This window comes from Lingula anatina, chromosome 1 (genome assembly GCF_051362555.1).
Source record: "Lingula anatina isolate TDL-2025a chromosome 1, LinAna3.0, whole genome shotgun sequence".
Lineage (NCBI taxonomy): Eukaryota > Metazoa > Brachiopoda > Lingulata > Lingulida > Lingulidae > Lingula > Lingula anatina.
This window is the reverse complement of record NC_141767.1, coordinates 11432631-11454895: the sequence shown is the minus strand read 5'-3', so window position 1 is coordinate 11454895 and position 22265 is coordinate 11432631. Positions and strand designations below refer to the sequence as shown.

The window sequence follows — 22265 nt, the reverse complement described above, 5'->3', positions numbered from 1 at the left end:
TGAGCAGCAATGCTGAACCCATCACAGCACGTCGGATTTAAAGAAAAAAATGAACTAGTCTTGAGCAATATGAAAATAGCATTTATTTCTGGGATAACTTCATAAAAAAGATAACTGTCATGATTAATGCAAGTTTACACTTAAACCCTAGTACACACAAAAGACTAGCAAATGGAAAGGGTGTAAAAGAATTGATATTAATTCCATTTTGCTCAAAATATAGAGAAGTATCCATCAGTATTTTTCTTTCATCACATCATGGTTCACAATATGTCATTAAAAATCCAATAAACAAGACAAGTTTTGTCCTTAAAGATGATTAATCCATAACTATAAAGACCTATGATTAACAAACAGCATAAGATAACATGACAACTGCTAGAGAATAACAATAAAAATAGCAACTCTCCAACTTTGGATGGCAAAGATGTAAATGATAACAAATAATGTAAATTTCTTGAACTATGTAAATCTTTCAAAATCTAGATGCTATGTACAAAGATCTTTACAAACACATACTAAACCAGTGTATACCGAACTGCAAAATTTGACTGAAGGCAGGACAGCACAGGGCTTCAAAGCTTTAAATATGTATGTAACAAATTGTTACAAGCACTTGCTAATGCTTGGCTAAAAACCTGATGCAAAGAAAAAAAGAAAAGACAGCAGAACAATATTCAGAGGTAGCCATTGATGACAGTTATAACCAACTCATTAAAGGTGCCCAGCATAAGATTTTGCCTTAAAAGAAACCTCTGTTGAACTGAGTTCCAACCACCCTTTCCTGATATTTGTCATAACTCTGTAACAATCTTGGAAATGAATATAAAAACCCTTCACACACGCTTAAGCACGGGGTTTTCAAATTCTCACATCATTTCAAACACTGACTTCAAGGTTGGATGCAATTTAAAACTGTTGAAATGTGTTGACAGGTGAGGAGGTTTGTCAGGAAGTGACAAATAAGATTACTTTGGGTGACATTAATTTAAGGCATTTATCTGTTAAAAATTATTTAAAAGTATTGATGTCCTCAGATAAGTTCAACAGTTGAACTTTAAGATCCCATTTCCATAGATTTTAGATTGATCTATCCCTGTGGGGAGTCTCACTAGATTGCTGTCAGCTTAGCCAGCTTAAGCGTCTGTCCCGCCTACTGAAAGCTGTAAGGGGAGAATTAACTATGGTGCGCGCTCAGCTGACTGCAATTTAGCGTGAATCCTCAGGGAGTTAGGTCGATCTAAATCTTAATTTCTGGATCGATCTAAATCTCTGGAAATACACCCTAAGATAATAATCTTTATATCTTTATATCTTATGCTTTGTCCCTTTAAGTAAGATGTTGATATAAATTGTCACCATACTTCATACTTGGTATCACAAATTTGTTATATGAAAATACTTCTTTTGAATGATTTTATAATTCTGTATAACAAACTAACTGACAGTAAACACCCCATGATAACAGGACAAGTGTTCACTTAACAATGCTTCAGAATGAGCAGGTTTAACTTTATAACAGTGTTCACAGTGAAAAATACAAATAATTATATACAAAGAAGGATGAATGTAAGTTTGCTTTAATAAGTTGTTTTCCATAAATATTCCAAAATTTTATAATATTTTCAAGTTAATTGGTGGCATGATTTTTAAAACAATCACAAAAATAAGATAAAAAAGTAGGCTGTAAATAATGAAGAAAAATAGGAAGTGCTCAGTTTCCAGTATGTGTTTATCATGCAAGAATATAACACTTTGGATTGGAAATGAATAAATCATATTTTAAAAGGCTGTAAGTAATTTAATTCTTCAGACAAATACCCACTGATTTGCTGAAAAAAAACTAATATGGCTGAAATGATTGCACTTATTGGCAAAATCAAACGAACTGTAGTTTTTGCACACACTGTTTTATCCATGCGTCTTGAATGATGTTTCAAACATGGAACCTAGGTAGCAATATTTTAATGAACACAATTACAGCAATATGCAACAATCATGATTGTTTATCATCACTGTCTACCATTATTCTCAAAGTAGCAATACTTCTCTTCCGTTTCCTAGTGTAAGTTGGTGATGGAGGTGTGCTGTTAGTTTGAGGGAGAGTCAGTGGGGATTTACATGGTTTAACTTTGACAGGGGGTGGACTAGGTCCAGGCCTGCTTGATATCAAAGTGTTGACCACACTGGCCACTGCTTTCCCAATTTCTTCAGGGCTGGAGGAATTGTTGCTCAGAACTGACCAGTCAGCTAATGACACACTCTGTGGGACCTGAAATAACACCCAACTTTTTACCTTTTGTTTGTTAATAAATGTTCATATGCAAAATTCAGGTCTAACTTGAATCCATTAAGGCTGTATTCCCAGAGCTTTTAGATCAATCTATCCCCACGGGGAGTCTCACTAGATTACTGTCAGATAATCTGGCTTAAATGTCCGTCCCGCCTACTACAAGCTGTAAGGGGGTAATGAACTTTCGTGTCCGCTCGGCTGACAGCTATTTAGCGTGAGCCCCCAGGGAGTTAGGTCGATCTAAAGTAGATCGATCTAATCTCTGGAAATGGGGTCTAAGATATCATTTCCAATTGTAACCTTTAAAATATATTATATGCATGCAATTGGAACTGTAACAAAAGGCCATGACCAAAAACTGAATTATCATGAAATACTAAAATACATATTTCTTATAAGTAGTAAGATGCAGTAGTTAGACAAATGTAAAACAAGTGTAACTGTGTTTGTTTAATGAAAAATTAATGTTATTTATTTCACAGTATTTTATTTATTTATTTTAATACCAAACAAATTGGTTAAGCCCCCTTTACCTTTACACAGGATGGTGTCATTTCTGCGTCCTTTGTGCGGCCATGAAACTGGCATCGCTGTGGTCATAGTAAGGAGGCACAAGCAACGCTTTGGTTGCATTGCAGAATGAATGCTCAATGACTTGCCAGTTGTCGGCAAGTAAAGTATTATTATTTTTTAAATCTCAAACGGGGCCATACTACAGGACGCAGAGAGGATGCCGTCCAGTGTAAAAGGGGCTTTACCAAGAATCCAGGGATAAATCAAGTCTTTACTCATCATTCAACCCCTGTGTAGCCTTTTTTTACCTTAAATATTTTCTGTGGCACATTGAATTTTCCTCCTGCTGCACCTCCAGTAACCTTAACTGGTACAACTATGTGATCATTCCATGCAAACTCTTCTGCCTCATGGGCTGCACCAGGGCCACCTATAGGTAAAGGGAGAACTTATAATATATACTTCTAAAATGATGCAAACGATAAATTTAGTTTTTGAAAGACATATAAAGCTAATACTATGGATAAATGCTTAACCTTATCTAAAAATTTTAAAAGAAAAAAAAGCAGGCATCAAAATGCATCTTTACATGTAATTAATACATACCTTCTATCAAAATACAAATATCAATTGCTCTTGCCACAATGATTTCCCTATCTCTTATACTATTCCCAACAAACACACTCTTTCCAAATGGGGGAGGCTGAAATGTTTTGTCTGCTCTCTGCCTTCCTCTGGTGCTGTGGTCCTGAAATGTGGAGGTTTACACATGTTTCTAGACAGTACAGTTTAAAGCAATGCAAATATATTTTCTAATAACTCATTTCAATATTATTTCTGTAGTTTTTCACACCCTATATCTGAAAAACATGATACCATTTCTTCGCCCCTTTTCATATCCATAGAGTAGAACACCTTATAAATCATTAAAATGATTGTAATCAAAGTCAGTGTTAGAAGAATATTCCAACAACGTCAGTTACATGAAAAAGAGACAAGGGTCAGAGGTTGCCTGTGCCATGACAAATGGTTGAGCAGACAATGCCATTGATCACACAGTTAAATGCAAATTCATTCAAGATAATACCAATCTAAATCACAGTGAAGTCATACAGGAAAAAGAACACACTTACATCTTTATCCTGAAAAGGAAGAACATGTACTACTCCTGATTTCCCATTGACAGCTTTACGTTCATCTTCAAAGCTTTGTGCAACAGTTTCGCCAATCCCAAAGAATCCCCCAGTTACAACTGTTACATCTGGGTTGCGAGCAAGATGTTTTCCAACTGACCTAAATCAGTTTTAAAAACCCAGCTTTAGTCAAAGTGTATGATGGTCATGAAGCTAAACAGCAAAGCTAGCGAATATATAGACACCAAATTTTAAGTAAAATATAGTTTGGTAGTTTTAGAGACTGATGGCATTACAAACAGTGACAGTGCAGACAGAAACCATGATCAGAATACATACTGACACATTTAGTGAATGTATTTAAAAGTAATTAGAGTTTTTTGAAACCTGCCAAATGCATACAGAAATTAATTACTGCATATTTTAAAATGTTTATTTCATTTCAGAATTAAATATTGGTTATATTCATCACATCTCTTGGCCCCAACTTGACACATTTTAAATTAATTAGAACTTACTTGCATATGGCCTCTGAATCCTTATGGTAAAAGTGTGTTCCTCCTGCTATATAGACACTTCCATGCTTTGGTAAACTTTCTGTAAGTGAACTAACCTAAAAATAGAGACAAACTGCTCACTGGATAAAAATGCAAAATTGTGCCCACGAAAAGGCACTTATGTACATTAGATGCAGATATACCTTGTCAGCAACAGTTTAAATGAATTAAAGATTCAAATAAAAATTTAAGTCATTTTAAAACTAAGGCAGATATTTTTATTATAAAATCTTTTATTATACATATATTTTTCAACAAAAATATTAATATACTCACTTCTTTTGACAACTGTTTGTCATGCATTTCTGTTGGAGATGGGTTGCCTGACTTTGGAAACAAGCAGCTGTTCACTTGGGAGATGACAGACTTCTCAAAACACTCTCTCTGTGAATCCTGTCAAATTAAAGAATTCAACTTGTTGTTACTGCATCTACACAAGTATTTTGTTTCTATTTATAAACTAGAATGTGCCACAGGCAATAACAAAGTTTTAATGATCAGATGTTATACATCAATGTTTCATGATACAATAGAACAAGTATCCTGTGCATACTACAAGTGTTCAATATATTTCAAATATTTGTTTTTTTTAATTGCCATCATATCAAACACCAAGAACATATTCTGTTTTCAAAATGAACGTTTTTTTTTTTTTTTGGACATGGAATAACATTAGAGCCCTTTTGTTTTTAAGCTAAACTAACCCCAAACTAAATAAAAACAAAAGCAAATGCATTTTAACATTAAAGAAGCTTCAAAACAAAGTAAATTTAGCAGCTGTTAAAATAAATAGCAAGAAAACAAGGACAGCATAGCACTGAAAATAACATCAGCTCCTAGTGACAAAATTGCCATTACAAAAAGTATGGGTGTAATCTCAAACCAATCCTTCATACAATACTGAAAAGCAATGAAACTTTATAAAGATGGTTTAAAATAGATTGTCCAATTTACATTTGTAGTCAACCATTCTAGATAATCTTTGCACTGACTTAATTTCACATAAAGAATCAAATAAATATGAAATAAAAATAAAAATGATAAGGTTGCTTTAAAAAACTTGTACTTGCATGTTTAGGTAGTGACATATTTTCCTGGAAAATGAAATGAAACACAACCAGTCATTATTAAAGAATGCCCTCCTACTTGGGCTATCAGTTGGAACTGTTCAATAAAAACTTGTCTTGAAGTTTTCAAATACACAATAGAAACTGATGCATTTTAAAAGGCATATACAGTGTATTGCTCTTTGGGCCTTTAACACATGCAAGCAGTGATGCACAGCCAAATGGCTGAGGCATAATCATTTGTGCAATAAAACAGCTCAAGAATACCTAGAAATTAGCACTAGAAATTCAATACTTCCTTATGCATGCCCATAAAAAAACAAGTAATGGTTATGATGGCAGAGGCATAATAGCCCTTTTCACAGCTTAAGGCAATAATGCACTTTACCTTTACAAATGGATATTGCAGAAACTGAAAGATTGGGGTGACAAGACACGTAAGTGAATGTCAACATCTATATAGAATATAAAAAGTAATTTTGTCAATTTTTTTACAGTTTTTCGTAAGACAAATTAGCAGTAAAACAAATGTAAGAAAAAGTGCATCTTTCTTGACAACTATTGCACATTTTCTACATCTTATGATAATAAAGTGAAGACAAACATTATGTAAATATAATTTACTTATGCATTATGTGCTCAGAATACATACCAGAAAAGTACTAGTTCCAATGAGCATGCTCATCCAGTACGGCATGGCAAAATCTTCATACTTCAATGGAATGAATCTCTTGCGATGCTCACAATAGTACACCTATATCAAAAACATAGATGGTTATTCTTAGAACAAAATGGGTTATCAAACAATTTATAGTGCATCAAGTATGTTCAGTATGTTCAATATATTGATTGTTTGGTTATGATCCAAGATAAGTAATATTACAATTAAAGGTAAGATTCAGATAAAACAATGCTTCCCCAAATTTGTGTTATCATCACCTGTTGCTGGCACATCTTAGACTGTGAGAAGGCTTTTGACAATACAAAAATGACAACTCCTGCTTCATCAGCTTTGCCTTGAAATTGTACTCTTTTTTCCATGCTTTTTGGAGTATAAGAGCTATTAAATTGAGAAACAGACTCAGACAGCTCGCCTGAAAAAATTGATGGCTCATATCAAAATTTAATAAATACCCTATACAACAAAAATACTGCCATTACAAATACACATTCTATAAGATTATAAATTCTTCATGTTTTCTGCAGGACATGAAAATAACACACTTAATGGAATTAATCTTTCTTTATGTTATAAAAATATCAGATCTTAATTTAAATCAAATTTACAAGAACTACTGATGTTAAAAAATTCTTTTTCTGCAACATGGAACTGCTGTCTATTCCAGCAATCAAACACAAAATGATACCTTCTACATTGCAAATGTCTGCTCCATCTGTACTGAGAGAAGAAATGGTTCCAACTTCAGTAAGACTTGTGCAGCCTACTTCCTCCAACACTTCAAAAGAGCACCAAGCTTCATAGCCTTCACTTAAAAGTAGACCTTTTAAATAGTTTCCCTAAACAAAAACATACACAAATCTATGTCATTAAGTATTAGCAACATCAATCATTTAGCCTAAAGTATGACAGATGTATTCTACATTTCATGTGTCATTGTGTCAAATATACATCTGAAAGGAGAGAATTGTGTGCTAATACAAAAAAGTATTCCCAACTTACTGCATGTAGTGATAATGAGAAATTCATTGCTATGGTAATAACTTATAGCATACAAGTCTTACTGAGTGCGAGTCATTATGTAGAAAAATGTTTTCAAATTTGTTTTGACATTTTGTTGGTGCATAACTAGTACAAGTTAATTCTTATATTATATCATCATATAAGTTTAAAAAATGGGTAGTACACTTATAACATAGACCGAAAATTTGTTAGGGACAGTTCCATAACTGAATTGGTCTATTCAACAATAAAATCCTAAAAGAATACTTTACAGGTGCTCATAATCAAAAATATATTGACAAAAAAAGCCTAGAAAATCAAACACAACTTACAAATGTTATCTGTTCTGGGTGTACACAAATTACAACGAGTGGTTTGCCTTCACGAGGAGCATTCACCAGGCTCAAGTCAAGATTCAAGTTTGGAAGCTTGGACGGGTAGCTCTTCAGAGTTGTAGGAGTTGCCTAAAATTAAGAAATTAATCTTACAAAATTAGGATTCACACAATTTTAATTTAAAGAGTTATGCATTATTTTGAAATTCTCTTGAAACATTTCTTTTCTAAAAACCATAATTAAAGACTGTGGCACCTCATTACACTCCCTTATAATGCATTATAATTTCATTATACTTTCAAGTTTTAAATTTTTCTTTACTTTTCAAAGCCATACCTTCTTAATTCCAGGTCCATCTACTGCATCTCCTTGCTTGTTCATATAGTTTTCTATCAACTCTCCAATGTCAGAGGCAGCCTTTTTGACATAGTCCTCATCCCATATGTTGATGTTATACACATTCTCTGGTAGTTCTCCACTCCTTAATTCTAAAAATAGCTTTAGCTTTTAACAAACAGGGAATACTGGATCTTGCTTTAAATAAATAAAACGTTAACATAATAAGACTACTAATTTTTTATATATATATATATTTTTTATATTTTTTTATTATTTTGTCTTACTTAATCGTCGCCTTTTTTTAACCCAGCAGAGTAACATAATGTAATGGAACTCTAAATGTTATTTTGAAACTTATTACCATAATGAGTCTTAAACATCAATTCAAAGTTTAGTTACAGGAATGCTATTTTGGGAACTTATCAGAAGAGCATTGATTATCATCTACCAGTACTCAAGGAATATGTTTCATGAACATACCCTTTTCTATAATATCCTTTGGTTTCCAAGAAATGAACTGTGTAGAGGCAAACTGTATGGCAAGGCACTTGGGAGGCCACATATCCAGAAAAGACACAGGTATTATCAGTTTACCCAAAACATCTGCAAGCTTCACCTTAAATAATGTAGAGACAGAAAAGATAAGCTGAAACTGATGAAATCAAAGTACCTCATCAACATTAACTCATGCATATGCTTAATATGAAGCATTTACTGTGCAAAGAACTTCTCTTGTACATAATATAAATATAACTACATACTGTCAACATTTATGCTATTAGTCCAGGAAATTGGTGAAAAATTGTGCATTTTTTACCTACAAGCATGAAATTTGGCACACTTATGGACAATGAAATTCTAAGCAAATTTGGATATATGAGCATGTCTGAAAATTCCAAAATGGCCGTCAAATCCAATATGGCCACCAAAATACCTTTTCAAATTAAAACTTCAAGTACATAGTCTTCTAATGACTTAAAATATCATATAAAGGTTAGAAACACCATGGTATGAATCCTTCAGGTGTATTAAATCCAAAATGGCCGCCAAAAGTAAAAAAGCAGACCATTTATTTAAGATATCCATTTGAATGGGGAATTCATCAAACACTTAAATCTACAAGCATAAAATTTGGCAGGTTTGTGGAAAATGAAATTCTGAGCAAGTTTGGATGTATAGGCATATCCGAAAATTTAAAAATTGCCTTCAAATCCAAGATGGCCTCCAAAAATACGACTTCTAATTAAAACTTCAAGTATATGTTCTTTTAAGGGCGTAAATATCATACAAAGATTAAAAAACACCACGGTATGAATTTAGAATCAATATTTGCTTTTTTAGGTGTATTAAATCCAAAATGGCCGACAATAGTAAAAAGCACTCTACTAATCCAAGATATCCAGCAGAGTGGTTAATTCATCAAAAACTACAAGCATGGCATTTGGTACAGTTGTAAAACAGGATTCTAAGCACTTTTGGATGTATGAGCATGTCTAAAAATTTCAATATATGGTCCCCAAATCCAATATAGCCAACACAAATACCCGTTCAAATTAAAACTTCAAGTATATATAATCCTATAATAACTTAAGATAACATTTTATGGTTAGACAAGACTATGATATGCATGAAGTATCAATATTTGATTCTTTAAGTGTATAGAAATCCAAAATGGCCTCCAAAAATAAGAAAAACAGGCCACTCACAGCAGCAGTATGGTGAATTCATCATGCACTTAAAACTACAAGCATGAAAATTGGCTCAATTGTACAGAACAGGATTCTAAGCAATTTTTTTATATAGGGACATGTCTGAATATTCTAATATGGCCACTAAAACCCTTTTAAAGTAAAAAAGACTACTATATAATCTGACTGACAACAGTCTTTACTCTTTTTTGGTTTTTCACTCCTTTAGTTACATTTAGACCCAAATGACCATAAAAAAATGGAACAGGACTCCTTTTGGTCTAGTTGTGACACCACATGCAGCAATTCTATAAATGTCAAGGATATGAAAATGTCAAGGTATTTTCACAAATAAGTTTCAAATTAACGAAAGTTATTTTATCAAGTAAGTGTTGCACATTTTATGGGCGGTCAACCTTTTACTTTAGTAAATAGACAATATCCCAACAGAGGATACCAGCTAGCTACACCGAAATTTCTACTTATTTGGTTAAATAATTTTCATTCATTAATGTGTGCCTAGTAGTTGTGTTTCCCTCAGCTTTCCCAGTATTTCCTTAAAGCTATAGCTTCTACATGTAATCCACTTTCCCCAACAAAATACCAAGAGGCATTGGTCGTTTTTAACACCAGAAAGCATCAGTTTACATGCATGAGGGTCAATAAGAATATGAAAGTGTGGTAGGGCATAGTAGTAGATGTAGGTTACTAGTGTGAACCCTTATAGGACCAGTCTTCCAATGCTTCTGACTCAGTTTACATGCATAACGGTCCATAGGAACATGAAAGTGTGGAAGGGCATATTAGTAGATGTAGGTTACTAGTGTGAACCCTTATAGGACCAGTCTTCCAATGCTTCTGACTCCCCTCACCACAGTTAGCAACTGCACACATAACTACAAACAGATGTGTTAGGAGCTACCTGGTAGATTTTGTTAGCTGGGTAAGTGAATACTCCTCATGGCTTCATTCTGGATTGTCCCACAGAGACAATGATGCCGGAAATATCATGAATTTTTACCTTTCAAAGTCCATATTGCACTAATTTCTTGGTGTAATCCTCAGAATACACCGTTTTTTTGAAGTTTTGTATGTATTAAATGTCTGGAGGATTTTAATTCTTTTATTTTCATGTTCAGTTTTTTTAAAAGTATAAGTTTGTAACTAAACAAGTTGCCAAATGATCAAATGAAAACCAAAGTTTGACGCCTATCAGTGCTTCATTTTTAGTGCACGAAGTGTGAAGCCTGCAATGCAACTCTAGGATACAGCACGTATCAACACCTGCCCTCTGTTTGGGGTACAGGTATTTCTTTGCTCATAAATTTTCACTAAATTCTCGGTAGCCATTACTGCGAATGTACTAAAGCCAATTTTTTTAAATAAGAAGCTTTTCTAATTTACTTTTGAAGCACAAGATAACATCATATCATTATCAAGTGCAAATGTGCCCCACTTTTAGTGATTTACCAATGAAAAACACCAAATTGTGAGACCTGTATGTTTGATTAGCTGTCATTTTTGTTATATTTATGAGCATTTGATGAAGCGCCATGCACTGATCTAGCTGAAGAATCATAACCAACAGACAAAATTGGTACACCCCAAGTTTTTTATATTTGCCTCTTTAAGGCTAAGTTATTCTGGTGTTTCTTTCACATTTTATGAATTTTGCACGATACTTTTTTTCTTAGAAAGGGGGAGTCACTCATGAGTGCCATATAAGAAGATTGCTAACTGGGAATTGATCTAAATAAGAATCCAGAGCAAAAAGTCAAAGTACTTATGTTGGTTTATCAAAAGAAGGACTGTTTTCAGTACATAATAAATGTATCATGCTTGATGGTTTTTTAAAAACTCTGTAGAATTGCTCCTGCACAGGTAGGAATATGCTGATTATACAGGTAGTTTGCAATGCCCACATGCCTATTCACGAGTGATTACAATCCAATAGTTGTGGTCTGCTGACTTTTGGAGGCCATTTTGGAATTTTAAAACCTTAAGTGGCAAATACTGATACTTCATACATACAATGGTATTTTCTTACCATTAAATGATATTTTTATAAAAGACTATACAAATAACTTTCACCTTGAAAGGGTATTTTGGGGGCAATATTGAAATTGGCTGCCATATTGGAATTTTCAGACATGCCCCTATATCCAAAGTTGCTTAGAATCATGTTCTACATAACTGTGCCAATTTTTATGCTTGTAATTGTAAGTGCTTGATGATTTTACAAAACTGCTGCATATTTTGCGTAAGTAAACTGCTTATTTTACTTTTGGAGGCCATTTTGGAATTCAAACACCTGTAGAAGCGGATATTGATAATTCATTCATAGCATGATATTTTCCAGCTATAAAATGATATTTTAAACCATTTTAGGACTATATATTAGATGTTTTAATTTAAAAGAGTATTTGTGGCGGCCATATTGGATTTGGCGGCCATACTGGAATTTTCAGACATGCCCATATATCCAAAAAAGCTTAGAATTCCATTATCTACAACTGTGGCAAATTTCATGCTTGTAGGTAAAAAACGCACAATTCACCCATTTTTCTGCACCAATTTCTTGGACTATATATAGGATTGACCATTACACAAATCTTGCAACAAGAACTAATTTTCAATATGTTTGGGTAAAAATATGGTATAAAAAAAACAATAAGCTTAAAATCACATGAAACACAATGTTTTAAACATTCAAACTTCATTAAATGTTTTCAAAAGAATGAGGTCACAAACTATTTTTTTCTTTTTTGTGATGAATCATGTACATAACAAAAATTCATTTTTTTCTGAAAAACATAATTGGATTAATTATTTTGAATGAACTAATACAGTGATTTTGACATTGGACATCAAAGAAAAAGCAATGCAAATGCTAAATCAATTTTATTGATTATTCTGTGTCATTTAATTGGCCAAAAGCCTTTAAAGATATTCTTACCTCTCTGTTAGTCCACTGGGTCTCCCCATACCTAGGTGTAATAAGTGGGATAAAGACCTCACAATTACTGACAGCATCATTTAGGGAGTCCTGCCAATCCACTCCAAACTTTATTTCATGAACATCCTGAAAACGAGAAATAGAGCAAGAAACATAATAATAATAATAATAATAATAATAATAATAATAATATGAACTGGAGGTTTAAATAAACGATAGTTTAATCAGGAACTGCGAGGAAATTTTAAATGGCAGGAAATTTATTTCCTGACATTCAAATAACATCAACTATAAAATGAATGTGAAATGAAATTTAGTGGGCACATACAATAATCAATTTGCTTTTCTCTGCATCTTAGATTTCAGTTTTTACTATTTATTTTTGTGAGCTTCCATTTTTGTAAATACAAACTATACTACGTAATCAATATTTTGGCAAACTCAGTCTCATATAATGCCAAAATCAAAGAAAAAAGTTTAACTTCAGGAAAAAATAACACTTAATAAATGAAATGATGGTTTAATTAGATTTGTATATGTTATCAAGCTTGGTGTGTTCTCAAAATCTTACCAAAAATACACTATAGTCAAACTTTGTAAGTTCAGCCTTCAGCTGTAGTGCATGCTGTGCAGCCTCAGCACGCACATAACTTATTAGGACCTGTTTGGATGCTACAGATGCATTTCCATCCATGTGGTCGATATCACAGACGCGACGAGCTTCATCTTTGCTGTTCTGATAGGTCAACTGGTTTGTCATCTTTTGTCTAAAAACAGTGTGAAAATATGAAATGTGAAAACATCATTATTTCCAATGAAAATGAATGAATAAGTGAAAAATAAAGAAATCTAACTGTTATATCATTTTAGAAAAACAAAATTAGCAAAACATTGATGAAATTATTTTAAATGATCAAAAAAGCACCCGTCCTGACCTCAAAACTCTTTTGAAAAAGGTGAGTATGTATGCTTTCAGAATAAGCAGTAATAAAGTGTTCCCTGATATAAAATTAATCCAGAATATTGCCCTGAGGTTCCTGGAACATAATGACCTGCAAACTATTCAATTGCTTGAAGCAGAATTATCATGGTATTTTAAGCATTTAATGTGATACTCAATCATTTGTAAAAACCGATTCATGATCTCAATGTTTCCGCTCCAGCTTCAAAGTGATTTATCATAACCCATTCAGTTAGCTCTAGCTCACAGTTTGCCTTAGGTTCTGAGGCTATTATAGGATTCAGAAATTTTCACCCAATATAATGTAAAAATAACAGGTGCTACTAGTTACTTTATTATGTAAATACTATGAAGTTTCAATTTACAGTACAGTTTACAAGTCTAACTTGAGGCGTATGCACTGAGAATGCTGCATTTGGATTTGGGTGCTTGTGCTATACTAGTATATACTGATTGTTCAAATATTGTGTATCAAGCTTTTTCTGGACAACAATAGATGATGGGCTTCACTGCAAACACTATAAATTTCTTACTTTTCAGAAAACCCTCTTCTTACAATCTTCATAGAAAAATATACAAACAAAATGGATGTGATACACAGATAAATTTATACATGCACATGCTTATGTCAGTATAAAGTTCAATGGGGGTGAATTCCCAAACCAAAATAATGTTGAATACGTTGATGAGACCTTACCCTTTGTCTCTTTTCAAATGTCAAAAATGTTCGAAAGAACCCCCCCTTTGCGGAGAAAAGGTCCCTTCTGGGTAAAATTTTATCTAGGTACATGAAGGTTTCATGGTAAAAGGTCCACTTTTTCAGAAAAAGAACCCCCTTTTGAAATTGCTGGCTACGGGCCAGAAAATAATATGTACATATGTTTTTTTTAAACTTTTTTCAGCCCAAAAATATATATATATATGCCCATAAAATATAGACCAGTTGTTAATCTTCTGAATACCCTGATTTTAGTGACCCTTTCTATGTATTTGAATGTCCTAGGAGTTCACATCCTAGTACCCTGAGTGTCAGAGCAACGTAAAAGCTAGCTTGCTAAATATACCTTGTGGTGGAGTCGCTTTTACTAGTATTGCTACTATGGGTTATATATGAAATCAAGATCGAGCTGGCAATACCGGAATCTAGAACCTAGGGTACATCCTAGAGGTTATACCTAACTTATTATTAGAAATTTAATCATTTTTTTCATACAGATGGTTTGCACATTTATCTGCATAAATTGGGAAAACTAAGTAGCAAATGATTAAATACGCAGCTAATTCAGAGCAGCATAGCCAAAATTTGCTTTTAGAACAATAATTTATAAGAGCAGGTAAATAAGAACCAATACCTAAAGGATCAATACGTAAAGGAACATCTGTAGGGCTCTAAAATGTTCAATGAAATATTGGTGGAATTTGAACTCAAGATTTTTCATATGACTGCATATTATTCTTGGCACCTGGCCCGCCCAGCCCCCCATTTTGTCAGCCAGCTGGGTTCAGTTAAAGTTGCTGCATATGGCATCACACAAAAACCAACTATAGATAAACTGAGCAAGAGTTTCGTTTCTCATCCTCAAACACACATGAATGCACAAACCCATGCATGCACATGCATGTAAACACACATATACTCACTTCAAAGTGTTTTCAAATATGGGATGGATGCACGGTGTTCAGTTCACAAATATTATCTCCAGACTTGTTAATTAATTTGATTGGAGTCGCTTGCTTGTGCACTCGACTCGTTTTATGGCCTTACCTGTAATTATGCAACGTAAGTGGCTGTGTGCAATTTGCGTAATTAAAATCAGTGAACACCGCCAAATAATGCAGCACAGAATCCACCTTTGATAAGAAATATGCATAAAAGACGTTCAGAATTAATATCGGAGAGAGACTCGAAAGAGACCGCTCGACAGAACCATGGGAGACGGCTTAGAAGTTGGAGACTTGACGTAGATGATGTAGTTGGAGAGCGTCAACCAATAAACCATTTAACTGGTCATTATGTGGACTTGGGTTTTCTTTGTGCAACCTCACCGAAATCTGACACAAACCATGGAATCTTTGGATTGCGTTATCCACTAAGTAAGTCTAAAACGTAATGTCCTATTTCGAGCCCACGCTTGAATTAAACGTACAAAATTATATAAGTTTAGGACATTCATCCCATATGTATATGTAAAAGGCTGTACATAACAACAGTATAAACCAACACATACATGGACTTACCCTTTCTTTTTCTTTTTTAAGGGGACATCAAGCAAGTACTGGTATGAACTGCTCTCCTCTGAACAATTACTAAGCATCGATTCCAGGGATCTCTGCTGATGGACAGTGATATGAGAATCAGTAAGAATATCAAGCACATTTAGCTGGTTTTCCTGCTGTAGAGTAATTGGCCAGCCATTCCCATCTAAAAACTGGATGTTTTGAAAACCTTCCATCTAGTGAAAAAAAATAATTATTTACAAACCATACACCAAATGATCATCACATGAAAACTGGTTTACTGTCAATATGCATCTGTACTTTAAAAAGTTGTAGTCTAGAGCCTTTTTCAACTAAAAATCAATTGAAAAAATACAAAACTTTTTGACACCTGTACAACTGACTCAAAACACAAGTTTTTACTAGTAATTGTTTTAGCACATAGCATTGCCAGGTATGTGAACTTATGCAAAATATCAGGAGAAAAATTACCTGTGATGACATTTCAAGCCTCAAACATCTTAGGCTGCTCTTTAAATCAATAAATACAAATCCTAATGAGTAGCCATTTAACATCTGTATACCTATCCTTGGCTTGGCTGAATAATAATAATAATAATAATAATAATAATAATAATAATAATAATAATAATAATAATAATAATTTGGCCATCTAGAAATCTAATTTAAATATAATTTTGTACTTTGACATATCAAAGCTTGACTTATAGTGATAGTCTTTCTGTAAAATCATAAAAAAAGAAAAGTGATCATTCCAAGGCTACAAAATGATTGCCATCCATTATTGGTAAAATAGATCAAATTATACCATTATACCATACTCTCTGGGGGAAGGGGGGATAAGTTTTCATATTTCATTCATTACCTACCAAAGCACCTTTCTATGACCACAGTATTTCTTTGGGATATAACCTTCTTTGCTGCAATATCTGCCTCTTGATTCCGCAATACTGGCCATCTAAAAATTAGATTTCAACCAAATCTATAAAATAAATTTATTGAGTTTTTCTTTGGTTATAAAGGGTACGTCATCAAAAAATACAGATTGGAATGTTTGATACGAGAAGTATCTAAATGAAAATTAGAAAAAAAACGAAGTAATCACCTCATCATATATACATGCATTGTGTTACAGTTATGGGCCAGAAACAAGAGGTCAATATCTTCAGACCTCCAATTTTCCCACTGTTATAATAAATGTTGCTTATGAAGTGAAGCATTAAATCCATCTCCATCAACCACTCCCCTGACAGAGGTACTTAACACATTTTCCAAGTTGTGACACATTTTTATTTTCAAATACAAAGATTTTAAGAGCATAGTTCTTCATAATAGCTTCAGCTAGGAGTGTTATTTACAGCCAAAACTTAAAGTCTACTTAACTTAATTAACATCAATGTATACTAGTACATACTTCGCATGATGTTATTTGTGTGCTTATTTATATTAAGGTCTAAAAAAACTATTCAATTATATTGTTACTGAAAACCACTTACCCTTGTTTTGTTTGGAACTTGAATGCCACAGGCAAAGGGCTGATTTGGTTACATATCAGGGTACGAAGGCGTGCAATGCTTGTAAGTTCTGAGGGCTTTGTGATTAATATTCCAAGACATACACCATCAGGCTGTCCAGCATTTGTGACCTTCCTTGTGTGAGCCCCTGCATACGGAATAGTCCCTGGTGAACGTTCCTTGTTACATAGATGGACACCAATCAAAAAATCATCTTCAACCGAATCTATATAGAGAGAAAAAAATTACTATTATATACTGCGTTATAATAATTTGTACAAAAGGCTCACCAGGCAACATAAAAATAAAAATAACAAAATTAATCAATTAAGATCATAAACAAAATAACTACAAATAAACCATACATACTTACACGTAACAAGTCAATAAACAAAATAATATTTTTCAACTCTTCATAATATGCTAAGGAGTACTATATATTATGCATTCTAAAATAATCCCAAGTCATACATTTTTGTTTAATAATCCTGCTCCTTCTCTTTTATAATTCAAATGAAAAACCAATAAAAGATGATAAAACCCCTCAATTAGAAGTACCTAATTACATGTCAATATTTCCCACAGAAATGTCAGGAAGACAATCTAAATAAATCTGAATTTGTTTAGAACTAAGCTATCAAATTGAAAGTGGTACAAAAATCGAATAAAAGGGAGTCTCAATTTTTTTTTTTTTTTTTTGCTTATATTGTTTTGTTGCATTATTAGTGGTATATGTCACAGGGGAATAGAAAGATTTCACTGTTAGCATGCTTCAAAGCAATACTAGTAGAAGAGCAGAAGATTCTCATCTCAGTTTCCACATAATAGCAAATAATGAAGTGTCTACATTTCTTTAATGTTAAAGGTCCTCTCCACAGGATTCCCTAACAAAAATTCCTATAGGATCCTATAAGATCCTATAGGAGCCTATAGGAAATTGGGTCAATTTCCTATAGGATCTGAAAGGATCCTATAGAACTTTTTTCGTAAGTTTACCCACCAAAAAGAATTTCCTGAATTTATGACATAAACAAAAAATAGCCAAGATAAAAAAGATGTTCAGTGGACAAACTGGTCACAGAGCATGCTGGAGAACACCCTGCATATTAATAAAGTAGAATTAAAAGGTTGTTCATATAAGGTGGCACAGTGATAGGATCAAGATGGGTGATGAGACAAAGTGCATGGAGAACCCAAGTAATGTTTTGATCAGATTTTCTTTACTGGTAGATGATGGAAATTATACAAGGAAAACACTGAATTTTCATGTACGTCGGACAAATGATTCATGAGAAAGTGACTTGCGTTTGCAGGCAAAAACGACATAAATTCTGGTTGCCTAACGCCAGAACCCACTTGCACCGGGCAAGTGACGCCAAAAGTACGTATGACAGGTATGGCGAGTCCTGCCGGATTATTTCAAATTTACGGCAAAATTAGTAGATAATTTCTACTTTACAACAAAAAAATACCAGTATATATCACTGAAATGCAGTTGAAACAAATCTAGAACTAGAGGATCAGAGAGGCAATACCGCCTCCGAATATTGTACCACCAGCTGGAGCAATCGCATTCGTATAGACCCCCACATACACAAAATAAGGGACACAGCCACCAGTCTTCTGCTTGACAAGCTGTAAACATGCAATCAACAAGAATTTTCAATATATGCAAAAAATATATGAAACTAAAAATGGTACAATCAAATTTAAGTTCATCGTAAGGTAGGTGAAAGGTCATTTTCAAGGTCACAGTAAATTGCCAGTATATGACTTCCTATTCAAGTTCAATAGTAACTATGGACCTATCTCTGCCAGGTTTGGAGTTAAAAGAGAAAGAAATTAGCAGAGTTCAGTTCATGATAATAAGTAGATCAAAGGTCAATTTAAAGGTCACACTTAGATTGCCAGTATATGACTTCCTATTCAATTTCAATAGTAACTATGGACCTATCTCGCTAGTTTTGGAGGTAAAAGGGAACCAAAACTTGCAAAATTCAGTTCATGGTGAAAAGTAGGTCAAAGGTCAATTTCAAGGTCACAGTAAGATTGCCAGTATTTGACTTCCTATTCAAGTTCAGTAGTAACTATGGACCTATCTCTGCCAGTTTTGGAGATAAAAGGGAAGCAAAATTTCCAAAGTTCAGTTCATGGTGAAAAATAGGTCAAATGTCAATTTCAAGGTCACAGTAAGATTGCCAGTATATTACTTTCTATTCAAGTTCAATAGTATCTATGGACCTATCTCTGCCAGTTTTGCAGATAAAAGGGACTAAATGTTATAATTTTGGAGTTACCATAATGTGCCATAAATTTCCTAAAGAAAAAATTAATTAAAATAAAGAAAAGGTCATTTTGGTCAAAATTTTTGGAATGGGAGGTGCTCTGAAGTTCCAGGTGTTCAAATTTCGTGAAATAATGTCATTTTTGACCACAAGTTGTCTGCTTTGCCAAGCCTTATGTATTATTTTTCTGGAGTTCAAAATTTATTATCCATTACCGTACTGCACATTTTGCTTTCACCACCAATATGTATTTTTTGATACAGTGTAACTTTAGAGATAAAAGGGAAGCAAAATTTGAAAAGTTCAGTTCATGGTGAAAAGTAGGTCAAAGGTCAATTTTAAGGTCACATTTAGATTGCCAGTATATGACTTCCTATTCAAGTTCAACAGTAACCATGGACCTATCTCTGCCAGTTTTGGAGATAAAAGGGAAGCAAAATTTGCAAAGTTCATTTCATGGTGAAAAGTAGGTCAAAGGTCAATTTTAAGGTCACATTTAGATTGCCAGTATATGACTTCCCATTCAAGTTCAATAAAAACTATGGACCTATCTTTGCCAGTTTTGGAGATATAAGGGAAGCAAAATTTGCAAAGTTCAATTCATGGTGAAAAATAGGTCAAAGGTCAATTTTAAGGTCACATTTAGATTGCCAGTATATGACTTCCTATTCAAGTTCAACAGTAACCATGGACCAATCTGTGCCAGTTTTGGAGATAAAAGGGAAGCAAAATTTGCAAAGTTCAGTTCATGGTGAAAAGTAGGTCAAAGGTCAATTTTAAGTTCACATTAAGATTGCCAGTATATGACTTCCTATTCAAGTTCAATAGAAACTATGGACATATCTCTGCCAGTTTTGGAGATAAAAGGGAAGCAAAATTTGCAAAGTTCAGTTCATGGTGAAAAGTAGGTCAAAGGTCAATTTCAAGGTCACATTTGGATTGCCAGTATATGACTTCCTATTCAACTTCAATAGTAACTATGGACCTATCTCTGCCAGTTTTGGAGATATAAGGGACTAAATGTTATAATTTTGGAGTTACCATAATGTGCCATAAATTTCCTACAGAAAAGATTAATTAAAATAAAGAAAACATAATTTTGGTCAAAATTCTTAAAATAGGAGGTGCTCTGAAGTTCCAGAAGTTCAAATTTGATGAAATAATGTCATTTTTGACCACAAGTTGTCTGCTTTGCCAAGCCTTATGTATTATTTTTCCAGAGTTCAAAATTTATTATCCATTACCGTACTGCACATTTTGCTTTCACCACCAATATGTACTTTTTGATACAGCGTAACTTGAAAACCGTATGGAATACAAAAAAATGGAGACCACCTCCAGTGTTGGGCTTTACATGCTCTACAAAATGCAAAAAAAGAATGGGTCTCTAGCATTAACGGTTCCCGAATTAGAGACAGTTTTCAGTTTCGGTACTTTATGGCTGCTACTCCCGTGAAAATGCACCGATTGACCCCAAATTCACGGAGATGAAAGATGACCCGAAGGGTTACACTTTCCAATAATATTATTGGTTAAGTCTGTGTGGTATCTGAATAACAGGGAAAAAAAATTTTTTTTCGTAAAAAATTTCATTTTTTTGAAAATTTTGGCCCGTTTGACCTTGAAATAAAGGTCAAAGGTCAAATCCAAGGGCATATTTGAAATCTACACATATGACTTTTGGAAAGCTGTCTGTAGAAATTTTTCCCATAACTCCTTCCGTAGGGTAGATAATTAGCATTTAATTTTGCCATTTTTAGACAAGGGTGCATTGCAATGAGTGCCACACCTAGACCCCAATACCGACAAAGCCCAAATTTTACGTGGAACGAGTTGAGATTATAGGTGACCTAAATCCAAGAGATGGGTACAGGGGCCCTTACCGTCTAGGAGGAGAAGCGGTAACGGTGACTTGGCGGCGGAGCCGCAGGAGCCGGCGGAGCCGCAGGAGCCGGCGGAGCCGGCGGAACATACGGGTCGGGACTAAAACCATGGGTACCGCCAGCGCCTACGCTGGTGGTACAATAAATTCTTTCCTCAAGGACGAAAATGGAAAAATATCACAAAAAATGCTAATCTCAGCTCTTTCTAAATTAACGTTGCCGAAGCTCGATCCATAAATGTACATGTACTCCAGTAGCTACAGGTAGTATGCTCCAGTCAAAAATACTTACCGGCTTCACTGTTGACACTATCACGTAAATGTTGGTCTACTTTCACGTATTTCGACATCGTTACTGAGCTGTCACATCCTGTGGTCGTGGCTTTAAGTATTTCTTCTAACGTTAATCAACTTTGAAGGTCGCTCCCAACTCCATCTCGCACATGTTGTTTGTCTACACAGTATCTGATGACGTCATGCATGTAATTAACACTTTAGGCAGAATCTTGCAAGTGTATTTTAGATCGTTTATAAACTCCCGTAATTCTTTTTATTATATGAATTTGCACTGCTTAACATACACGACAGAAAAGCTTCACATCCAGCCTATGTGGAAATAAGGAAAAACTAATAAATTTCGGTAGTTTTACTGTAGTCCCTAGGCCGCTTTATCTCTGACGTAAAACACAAACATCTGCAAAAGAAGGTTGGTATGCTATCATAAATTTCCTGCTCAGTGTGGTGAATGTAAATTTTTGAAATTAAGGGAGTGGTTATTGCCCTTTTGTTTTTGTTCCATTATACACAAGAAATTAGATTGTTC

General features: G+C 33.9%; 1 protein-coding gene across 3 annotated transcripts; it reads right to left on the bottom strand.

Moving 5' to 3' along the window:
- Window positions 1-60: 60 nt before the first annotated feature.
- LOC106175052 (uncharacterized) lies at window positions 61-22127 on the bottom strand. Of its 3 annotated transcripts, XM_086999600.1 has the most exons (20): window positions 21735-22127; window positions 17258-17501; window positions 16631-16719; window positions 16233-16339; window positions 15762-15976; window positions 13134-13329; window positions 12563-12688; window positions 8399-8534; window positions 7916-8067; window positions 7577-7708; window positions 6931-7081; window positions 6503-6657; window positions 6216-6317; window positions 5952-5975; window positions 4773-4889; window positions 4458-4552; window positions 3940-4099; window positions 3413-3554; window positions 3115-3236; window positions 61-2272 (listed from the first exon to the last, which is right to left on the bottom strand). In XM_086999600.1, exons 1-20 carry the CDS (start codon window positions 21790-21792, stop codon window positions 1997-1999), a joined length of 2799 nt encoding a protein of 932 aa, XP_086855726.1. In that variant the 5' UTR covers window positions 21793-22127; the 3' UTR covers window positions 61-1996. The 3 variants fall into 3 exon arrangements, with proteins under 3 accessions (XP_086855726.1, XP_086855727.1, XP_086855728.1); XM_086999601.1 differs by lacking the exon at window positions 5952-5975 and having other exon boundaries at window positions 21735-22126; XM_086999602.1 differs by lacking the exons at window positions 16233-16339; window positions 21735-22127 and having other exon boundaries at window positions 17258-17300.
- Between the last annotated feature and the right edge of the window lie 138 nt (window positions 22128-22265).

Bases quoted from the DNA above. Each gene is read 5' to 3' on its own strand.
- LOC106175052 (XM_086999600.1), bottom strand. From the start codon at position 21,792: ATGTCGAAATACGTGAAAGTAGACCAACATTTACGTGATAGTGTCAAC. The intron at 5,976-6,215 runs GTATGTATTCTG...CCAATCTTTCAG, and splicing joins TTGGAACTAGTACTTTTCTG to TTTCTGCAATATCCATTTGT. The intron at 4,100-4,457 runs GTAAGTTCTAAT...AAACTGATTTAG, and splicing joins GATTCAGAGGCCATATGCAA to GTCAGTTGGAAAACATCTTG.